We start from the raw sequence: 10,839 nt of genomic DNA, 5'->3' as shown, positions 1-10,839 counted from the left end.
GCACATCACCTAATATGCTTAATTGGTAGTAGGCTTTCGAGCCTATACAGCTTGGAGTAAGACAGCATGCATGCAGAGGATGATGTGGACAAAATACTCATTTGCCTAATAATTCTGCACTCCCTGTATGTCAGGTTCCGTCTCAGGCTCGTAGCCGAAAACTAGCTTTACTTTGTTGTCTCGGTCAACTTTGCTAGCGAGAGACAGAGAGAGGCGTTGAAAGACTGCTCCAACGGAACTTATTGTTTTCGGAGGAAAACACGAACACGGTGTACAGTCTTAATAGCTTACTTACAACTGGGCTCGTCAGGCACTCTTTTTGGCTGCAGTGGTTATTATTACATTTACATGTTTCCAGCTCCCGCTTCTGGTCAGTGACAATTCGTACTTTTCTTCTCTTTTTCTCCCTACCTTGCTCACAGACACATAACAGGTACGGCAGTCCATTCTCCCCGCAGCATGGACTACACTGCCCATGATGCTACATTCTTTAGGGCTGTGCCTGTAACACTCTGCCTATTGCCTTCATATTAAATAACCTTTGTGAATAATTTTTTTTACAATATTTCTTCACGTCATCATGCGGGCCGCAAGTAGGGGTGACATTGGTCATGAGATTGAGACACAGGCACTACAGCCTTTTAATGCGTGTTTTGTTTGGGTTTCCACCAGCGTGGTGAAACGTTTCTCCCACAAAACGTTACATCCAGATGAACAGAATCAACTTTTGGACACAAAACACCATTAAGAATTATTGCTCCTTACCCTAATTTAATTTCTATTACATATCTCAAAGATGTTATAAATATTATAACTTTATGAATGGTATAAAAATATGACTGTCATAAATCTTTATTACTTCCAATCATAAATCATAGGGCCATTACGCATTCTTTGACACAAAGTATTTCACATCACCCTCTTGTGGAATTAAATTTTCACCATGATTTCAATAAAATATGAGATGAAATCTGTGTTTAGAACAGCTGTTCAGCTCACCACATGTCCAATAAATATGAGACTAACTATACAGTGACGTGACTCTATGCAGTCCTGTGAAAAACTTAAGCACATCCCATAAGTCAGAAGCGCAGGACTTAAAGTTATTGTTTTCTGTGTTCTGTGTTTATAATACATTTAATCAAAAAAATATTTTTTGCTAGTTTTCTGTGTTGGAAAATGTACACGTGGTAAATATTACAAGCACTAAAAATGATACTTGTCATCTTTAAATGCTTCAAATGGCTCACACGCCACAAATTCGAGCATCCTCTTTGTATTGGTTTAGGACTGCTAACGTCTCACAGTCACAGAGGGGCTTGTGCATGATTCAGGTTTGTGCTTCATCCTCTGTCTGTGATTTAACTTCAGTTTTTTCTTGAACTTAATCTCATTGTAATCCCAAAGAATCCGATACAATTCAGGAATCTTACTTTCAGCCTTTTTATTTTGTTCACACTGTTTCTGTGATTGGTGCTTCTTATAGTACAGTTCTTTGCAGTGCTCCCAGTTCCGTCTCTCTCCTGCAACCGCCCACGTCGCCCGTATCAAAAACCGCTACTTCCTGCAGGCCTGACAACAGGAGATGTATCACTCAGTCGCCACAGCAGTCGCTTCATTGTTCTGACACACACAACAAAACTATTGAATACACTACACACTAACTACACAAGATTTGCGCTAAACGTCCCAAATCTCTCACATCTCAAAACACCGGCGTCAATCCTAAAACTTCCCCCCGTTTCTTAACAGGGCTTTGGAGTTGACGTCACGCCGCAATGTATTGTGGGAGCGCGGCACCATTTCCGGGTCCACAAATCAAAACAAACGCACTGTGTTGGAACAACGACAACAAGAAACATGCTTAAAAGCAGCTGAAAAGAAAACGGACGGTATAGAGACCGATTGCGTCCAAAATGTGATGTCCACATATGTGGACGCCAGGTCCTAGGAGGTTAATGAGGCAGTTAAAGGTTGTAAACCTGTAATGGAGAAAGTGCGGGATGTCCTGCTAATTGTGGTTTACCAACTTTTTCATTCTCTGAAGCTGCTGTATTCACTCTCATATATATATATGGTGTGCATATATTGCAGAAACAAAAATATTAAAACAATGTTCTTACACTACAGTTAAAAAACGTTTTAAGGCACATCACTCAAACACAAAAATCCCCACCTTTAGACAGCTTTCTGTCAGTAGGGTGTGGTGGTTTACATTACATGATCCCTGAAGGTTCTAGGAAGGGACTAAGTAAATATCCAGAATAGAGTGTATTTAAATGCTGCTGCTGCTTTGCTTCTGATTTAAATGACTTGGGGGATGCCAGGCCAGAGCTATCCATCAAATTAGTTGGGACCTGGATGGCAGGTTTTGAACAGACCTCTGAATCACCACTGGTGTCTTATAGAGGGATCATAACCAGAGTGAATTTCAAAGATTCCCTGCTAACATCTACCAAGGTAAGTGCTGCTGTACAAACAGGTCCGATGAATGAATGACAGAGACTTATATTTATAAAGAGATGAAGAGAAAACAGTGTGATAGCCACGTAAGTTGTGGACTTTATCAGTTGGGCTGATTTCAGTTTTAATCTGCTGAAACTGTATATTAAAAGCAGTTTAACTTCCTGAGACTAGCATGTATGCATGTACAACTCATTCTCTAATTTTTCTTTCGTCATTTTAGAGCAATTTCACTAAAACAACCATCTGAGACTTAGGTTAACCCATTAGGTCTTTGTCTGATTTTGATTTTGTTGTAATATTTTACACTGACTGACAGCAAATAGTAGTAAAATTTATAGCTGACAAAATATGTAGTGAGCAAAGTGACAATAAACACAGCTCAACTGAAAGAGAACTGAATTGGTTTAACTCCTGTTTTCATGTCAGTGATTGAAAACCATGATTAATTAAACTGTCACATAGATATAGGAACAAGTATAGATAAAAAAAATAATAATTAAAAAAGGCAGCTCATTAAAGAAGTATTCCTGTATAAACTGGACCACAGTCACTGTAGTGTCTGAAAGTACTTGGTGTCATAACAGCTGTGTTAGGCAGCCAGGAATGGACCCAAAATCCAAACTAAACTCAAAACACAGCTTTATTGCTGGAATTATTCATTATAAACTAAAACTGGGAAAACACTTTAAACTAAACAGACAGACTAGCAGAAAACCCAGCATTCAGGGTGATCACAACAACCAGCGGAGGAAGAGGCAGACATTAAAAGCACAAGGCAAACGAAGGAATAGACCACAGGTGGGAACACAGCTGAACATAGTCTAACTAACGAGACGGGGAACCAAGACAGATCATGACACTTAATTGCTAAAGAGTTATTACATCTACATTTTTGAAACAGCCGTTTATAGAGGAATTAACCTGAAATAACCAAAATGCTATTTATGTCATCAAAGATCCATTTAGACTGGTCTACACTGTTAGTGCTCTTTAAACATCAAAATAAACTAAAACTCAATATGCTGGGTCAGATGACCCGAGATCGTGACAAAGGGATCAGACACTGACAGTGTTGGGAAGGTTACTTTTAAAATGTATTCCATTACAGAATACAGAATACATGCCCCAAAATGTATTCTGTAACGTATTCCGTTACGTTACTCAATGACAGTAACGTATTCTGAATACTTTGGATTACTTAATATATTATCATGCTTTTTACAACAACATGAATGTACTATTGCTGTGTGATTTATTACTATTACTGAAGGTCCGCGACTCCGAACTGTAGTAAAGGGACCTCTGACTAATACGGCGGGGTCCCTGTCGGCTCGTAGCCGAAAAATAGCTTTACTTTGTTGTGTGGGTCAACTTTTCTTGCGAGAGACAGAGACAGGCGTTGAAAGGCTGCTCCAACGGAACTTATTGTTTTCGGAGGAAAACACGAACACGGTGTACAGTCGAGTCTTAATAGCTTACTTACAACTGGGCTCGTCAGGCTCTCTTCTTGGCTGCAGTGGTTATTATTATATTTACATGCTTCCAGCTCCCGTTTTTCCTCGATGACAACTCGTACCTTTCCACTCCCCTTTTTCTCCCTCCTCGCGCTCACAGACCCATAACGTGTATGGCAGTCCATTCTCCCTGCAGCACGGACTACATTGCCCATGAGGCTACATTCTTTAGAGCTATGCTTGTAGCATTCTGCCTGTTAGCTTAGCACAACAACAACAACAACAACGAAAAGGCGCTCTCTCACCCAGGAAACACACAGTCGCAGAGAGAGAGAGAGCGTCGCCCTGTAACCATGGCAACTGTAACACTGCCGCCTGGGACAACAGAACGTAGCTGTCAAACAAAACCTAAACAGTCCTGACCCGCGACAAAATGAAGCAGGAAAGTACCGCAGTGTAATCCATTTATTTCAACAAAGTAACTGTATTCTGAATACCACCTTTTTAAACGGTAACTGTAACGGAATACAGTTACTCATATTTTGTATTTTAAATACGTAACGGCGGTACATGTATTCCGTTACTCCCCAACACTGGACACTGAACACAGTGTATGATCCGCCAAAGAAGAACAAAAAACAAAAGCTATCTCACTATTCAGTTTGCTCTCACTTGCACTCTTATTTTGTAAATGTCATTACAACAATTTATTTAAATTAGTATTTCTATTGTTTTGTGTTCTTTTCTTTTTAAATAATAGGACATTTCACTTGAAATTTGAAATGTTTTATTGATTTCTTTAAACACACAAGCACCTATATCTGTGCAATTTATTCTAGTTGTGTTTAATGAAGAGTTTATTGTTCCCAGCATTTATCAGTAGAGCGTTATGTGGACACAGCAGACGCTGCTCTTCCTCACTATAAAATTTCTGTTCTGTGTCCTGTCTGTGCAGGCTTTCTGTCCACTTTTCTCCTGTGAAAAACACAATGACGAAGCACGTTGCCCTCTTGCTCATTCTTTTCCCCGTGTGTGGACATCTGCTGGACATCAAGTTTTATAATAAACCTTACGAGTATACCTGGGAAGAGGCAGTAGCATTCTGCAGGAAGAACCACACTGACTTGGTCCGAGTGAGAACTGCAGAAGAGAATGAAGCTCTACAGCACTCTGGATGGATCGGTTTGTCCCGGAAGGATGCAACAAGTCCATGGAAATGGTCCAGAGGAGGCGAAATAGCCATCTTCACACCATGGGATGGTACATTTTCATACTATGTTTCTTACTCCTTAGATGTTACAAGATCAAACTTACTGGTAATTATACCAAACTTATTTGCATTGTGACCTGAAATCAATTTGAGACATTTTGAGCATTCAACAATTTGAGTGGTGAGAAAGGATCAGATTTACAGTGTGGAGCAGTGTTGTCTACCACAGTGTTGACTGTAATGAGTTTCATGAAGTCCCAAACCAACTGTTTCAGCTGGAACTTCAGCAAGGAGGGTTTGTTACACACATAAACACTGTACTGGTAAAATGATTTGATACTGAATCTAGATAAAAAATAGACCTTTAAAACATCTCTGAAATCCAGCCGTCTTTTTTGTCTATTGTACTTCGACTTCTTGCAGCACCAAAAGAGGATGAAAACTGTGTGAACAGAAAAAGCGACGGAAAATGGGAAAGCAAGAAGTGTGATGAAAAAAAACCTTTCCTATGTTATGAGGAAAAGCTGATTCTGGTGAAGGAGAATAAAACATGGGAGGAGGCATTAGAACACTGCAGGTCTCTGGATGGAGTGGTCACAGAAGATCCAGCCTCTTCATACAGGAACCACGGCTATGACCTGGCCTCCCTGATCACTCCAGATGACTACACCACTGCACGAGAGACCGCAAAAGAGGCTACCACTGATGAGGTTGGGCAGTTTTCTGCATGCGCTTCTGTTGGTTAGAGACTCATAACTATACTTACTGTAACTTTGTTTGTTTCTCTTTGTTTACTGTTGGCAGGTGTGGACAGGCCTGTGTAACCTGGCTGGTGAGTGGCTGTGGGTGGGTGGAGAAGAAATGCAATATGAGGATATCCCAAAATGCCCAACCGAGGGCCTCTGTGGCGTCCTCGAGAAGAATGGTAGTTCACCCTACGGCATAAGAAACTGCCAGCAGAAAAGGAACTTTCTCTGTTCCAAAATGAATTAAGTACTGTACTTAAGTAAAAATTTGATATATCTGTACTTACCTTTCCATCTTATGACACTTAGATACATGTGTGTCAAAGTAAACAGGAGAAATAATCCAAAGCAGACTCCACAGACAGGGTTAAACAAAAATGAACCGTTATTCAGGTATATGAGTGAGTCCAAAATTAGAAATTCCAAGAACAATGGGAACCTGGCCAACACTTTACACTACCAGTTAAAGGTTTTTGAGTTAGAATAATTGTACCTTCATTCATGATGTATGTTACCAAGATATCAATTAATATAGTCAGTACATTGAAAAGGTGAGAAATAGTGATGAGATGTTTTCATACTGTTAGATTATACAATGACGACAGATTAATGCAAACCAGAAAAATCATAACGTCTTGTTATATGTGTTATTTTCCTAATGTAGTTGTGTGACATGTCAAGTAAATTCTGGACTATACATAATTTAAAAGTTGTCTCAAGTCAATAAAGATATTAAATAAAGATTAATGTGCAGTTAAGCAATTATTTGTCTTTATAAGCAGTGGTGAGGGAACCATATGGTTACTTTCACTGCTATGAGGCTTTTTTTACATCTAAAACAGGCCGTCTTGTATTCCTTTTGAAAAGAATGTTTTACAGAATTCGAGAAGTACACTCTAACTACGTACATAGGAATTTGTTATGAAACAGCTGTGTGCAGGCAGGAGTGGTAGTAGGAGGACCCAGTGTGCAGACACTCGGAGGCGGAACGTGAACTCAAAACAGCTTTAATACTGAACTCAAAAGGGTACCAAAACTAGGAATACAAAATACACTTACATAGACAGAAACACAGCTAGATAAGGGTAGATCACGACAGCGACAAACTGAAACACAGGGCTTAAATACACAGAGGGAGCAATCAGGGAATGGGCAACAGGAAGGAAACACAGCTGGGGCAAATCAGGCCACATCGATGCATTTACATGTCCCAATTCGAAGTGTACTCCAAATGCGCCGATTTCCCCAAATATCAAGCGTGGTCCGTGTCGCTACCCGATCCGTACCGGAAACCCGATCGGTACCCCCGCATGCGCGAAAGGTGTCTACTTCCGGTCGTAGCGTTTTACGATAGTTATGGGTCTGTTAAGATGTTAAGAATAATAAGTATATCTTAAAATGTTTGCAATAATGAAGCATTTCAGTACAATGTAGACAAAAACGAAAAATAAAAAGAAAGTTACGGATCAGGACTCTCCGATCCTTACTGCGCATGTGTAAAGTCTGACCGTACAAATCGGGTCTACCCGATCCGTACCGCGCATGTGCAGATGTTTTCTTCTTCTTCTGTTCGTTTAATGGCAGTTTACTCTCCAGTATACGAGGATACCGCCACCTGCTGACCGAGCGAATGAACCCTATTATAAACTGAATTAACGTGATTTCAAATGCGTGTTAAATTTGATTTAGCGATAGTCGAGTGTGTTTATGCTTGTCTGTGAGGAGAGGATTGTTGGAATAGTGATGATGATGTCCTCTATCACTGTCAATTGTCAGTAAACACTTAATCTGGCTGATGAATCTTCATGTGACACATTGCTAAGTCAATATTATTAAGTCTGTAATTAGGCGCCATTCTTCTTATTTTACGGCGCTGTTGTTCAATCGGGGGACGCTCTCTGTTGAGGAGAAAAGCATGAATTTGTTTGTATACGGATTATCCATTGTTTAAATGTCCCGGGCAGTCGAAAAGGAAGCAGAGCTGTTGAGAAATGCTAGGAGCTAACTGGGCGCTAACCGTATCATTCAAATATATTGAATGTCGCAATGTTGGCAAAGAGAGGAAGTGACGTAAGATTTGCGCATGCGGGGTACCGATCGGGTTTCCGGTACGGATCGGGTAGTTTTTTTTTTTTTTTTTTTTTTTTTTAATTAAACTTTATTTACAAACAACAGTTTAACATACAAGGCACCATCATTAATCCGATTATGTTACATCCTCGGTTGAGCATTATAGCAAAACAAACAAACAAACAAAACGAACAAAAAAAACCCCAAAAACAACAACAATAAGCACAAAGTTAAAAGAGTTAGCACAAAAATAAAGAACAGTCATTGAAGGATTCGAACCAAAGGCAAAAACTAACGTGCAAAAAAAGGGCAGTCGTGATTATAAAATAGGGAGTTTTTTGTTTTTTTTAACATAGGTTAAACTCTTTAAATAAAACAACAAGTTTATGGGCTTTCTTGTTATTCACAAGTTTCAGCGATTTAGCCCAGAGTCTAAAGTCATTCAGCCATCTGTTTATACATGGTTTAGCTTTAAAGTATCTGCATTTGTGAATAAAAATTTTTCCCATTAACAAAATCGTCCTAATCAACAGGTCAAAATCTGCATTCTCAGCAAGTATTCCAAATTTTATTACTGTCACCGTCAAATGTGGTAACTGAATTCTCCTGGACTGTAGCCAGCTCCACATGTCAGTCCAGAAGGAGTGCACTGATTCACAGTTGAAAAACAAGTGATCCAGACTTTCAATATCATTTTCACAAAATGTGCAGGCGTTCACATCTAAATTAAATTTCCGTCTTAAGAATTCATTGGTTGGATAAACCTCATTAATGATTTTAAAGTGAACCTCTTTTGCTTTAGGGGAAAGAGGAAGTGAAATATACTTTTTTCTTATTGCCTTAACCTCCATGGTCTCAAATTCTTTAAGGATATAATTTCTTTTAACCGGATTAGGGAAAATTTCGTTTATCAAAATATTCCTGATCACTTTGTTTGTAAACCTGCTGTCACCAAATTCAACTCCAGCTATGCAGAGCTGCCTCAGTCCAGGAGAAATTTTAGAGTGCACAATATCTTCTTTTATCATTGATCTCAAAGGGACTGGAATGGCTTTCACTAGGGATTTATATCTCTTAACAGTACATCTTACATCAAATTTCTCACAAAACGTCTCATGCTTTAATAAGACCCCATTATCATCCATAAAATGAGCTACAGCCCAAATCCCTTTAGATCTCCATTCATCCACGTACACAGATTTCCTACACAAACGAATATACCTGTTGTTCCATATAGGGGTATTGTGAGGAGTAAAGTTATGTTTGTAGATTAATTTCCAGTAGAGAAGGACCTGCTGATGGAAAGCTGAGAGTTTAACAGGTAACGAACTGCAATCAAAGTCACAACGTAACAAAAAGTCTATTCCACCCATTTTGCCAAAAAATCACATTGGGAATAATGTTCCAAAAGGAATTTTTGTTCCTAATGAAAGATCTTAACCATTTCAATTTTAGTACACCATTCATAACATCAAAGTCAATGGCATTAGCCCCACCCTCTTCATAATTCTTAATCATATCATTTTTCTTTATATAATGACATTTGTTCCTCCATATGAACCTAAAATTAAGATTATTTATAGATTTAATTAGTTTTGGAGATATGGGCAGAGAAAAGGCTGGATAGATTAGTCTGGATAGACTGTCCATTTTGGTTAGCAAAATTCTCCCAAACAGAGTTATGTCCCTTTGCAGCCACCTGTTTAAAATAGACTTACACTTTTCTATATTGGTACAGATATTCTTATTTTCAGTTGATGTCTTATCCTTGCAAATTACAATGCCCAGATACTTAACCTCTTTTTTAATCTGTATATTATCTATTGCTTGCAGGGTACACTCATGCAGAGCTAGAATTTCGCATTTATTAATATTCAGCTGTAGGCCAGAAGCTTTGGAGAAATGGTTGATCGCCTGTAAGGCTAAAGGAATCTGGTCTTCATTTTTTAGAAACAGGGTGGTATCATCTGCGAGCTGACTGATTATTATCTGTTCACCCATCACAGTTAACCCCTCAATGTGACTGTTTTTAATCAAAATAGACAACAGCTCAGCAACCATGATGAACAGAAGTGGTGAGCTGCTACATCCCTGCCTTATCCCTCTATTAACCTCAAACCTTGAACATGTACCATGTTCTAGCAAAACAGAGCTGTTAATGTCATTATATAGCATCTCTATAACATTGACAAATTCCTCTCCAAAACCAAAAGACTGCAGAGTTTTTAATATGAACGTATGTTCAACTGAGTCAAAAGCTTTGTAAAAATCCAAGAACAGGATGTATCCTCTCTCTTGGATTAATTCACTGTATTCAAGGAGATCCAAGACCAGCCTAATATTGTTATGAATTAGTCTTCCTTTCAAAAAACCTGATTGTGTTTCACTGATGATGTTTGAGATGCCTTTCTTTAGCCTCTCAGCTACAGCTCCAGACAGGATCTTATAGTCAGTGTTTAGTAAGGTGATGGGTCTTAAATTGTCTAAAATTCTTTTATCCTTGCCCGATTTAGGAATCAGGGTTATCAACCCTTGTTTCATGCTCGGCATCAGTTCTCTTTTCTCTATCGATTCCTTTAATGCATCAAACAATAAAGTTCTTAGGTCCTTCCAGAAGAATTGATAAAAATTAGTAGTGAGTCCATCTGTCCCTGGGGACTTGTTTAATGCCATTTTCATGACCACCAAATCCAGTTCCTCAATTTTAAACTCTGAATCACACAGATCTTTGAAAGGCTTGTCAATACATGGGATGAGATTATGAATCTTATCAAAGAAACTATCAGAATCAGCTGCTGAATATTCTGAGGAGTACAATTTGGAATAAAAAGTGAAGACTTCCTTTTCAATCTTTCTGAAATCTTTACATTCAGTCCCATTTATCAACAAGCTT

General features: G+C 38.8%; 1 protein-coding gene across 1 annotated transcript; it reads left to right on the top strand.

Moving 5' to 3' along the window:
- Positions 1-4,909: 4,909 nt before the first annotated feature.
- Positions 4,910-6,507, top strand: LOC113015904 (lymphocyte antigen 75-like). The gene is made up of 3 exons (XM_026158277.1): positions 4,910-5,180; positions 5,554-5,840; positions 5,935-6,507. Exons 1-3 carry the CDS (start codon positions 4,910-4,912, stop codon positions 6,121-6,123), a joined length of 747 nt encoding a protein of 248 aa, XP_026014062.1. The 3' UTR covers positions 6,124-6,507.
- Positions 6,508-10,839: the final 4,332 nt, after the last annotated feature.

Source organism: Astatotilapia calliptera, chromosome 23 (genome assembly GCF_900246225.1).
Source record: "Astatotilapia calliptera chromosome 23, fAstCal1.2, whole genome shotgun sequence".
Lineage (NCBI taxonomy): Eukaryota > Metazoa > Chordata > Actinopteri > Cichliformes > Cichlidae > Astatotilapia > Astatotilapia calliptera.
Note: the sequence above shows the minus strand (reverse complement) of the source record. Positions and strands in the feature narration are given on the sequence as shown.

Excerpts from the sequence above, each read along its gene's own strand:
- LOC113015904 (XM_026158277.1), top strand. The coding sequence starts at position 4,910 with ATGACGAAGCACGTTGCCCTCTTGCTCATTCTTTTCCCCGTGTGTGGA. Across the intron at positions 5,181-5,553 it reads CATCTTCACACCATGGGATG|CACCAAAAGAGGATGAAAAC; the intron begins GTACATTTTCAT and ends GACTTCTTGCAG. Across the intron at positions 5,841-5,934 it reads AAGAGGCTACCACTGATGAG|GTGTGGACAGGCCTGTGTAA; the intron begins GTTGGGCAGTTT and ends TACTGTTGGCAG.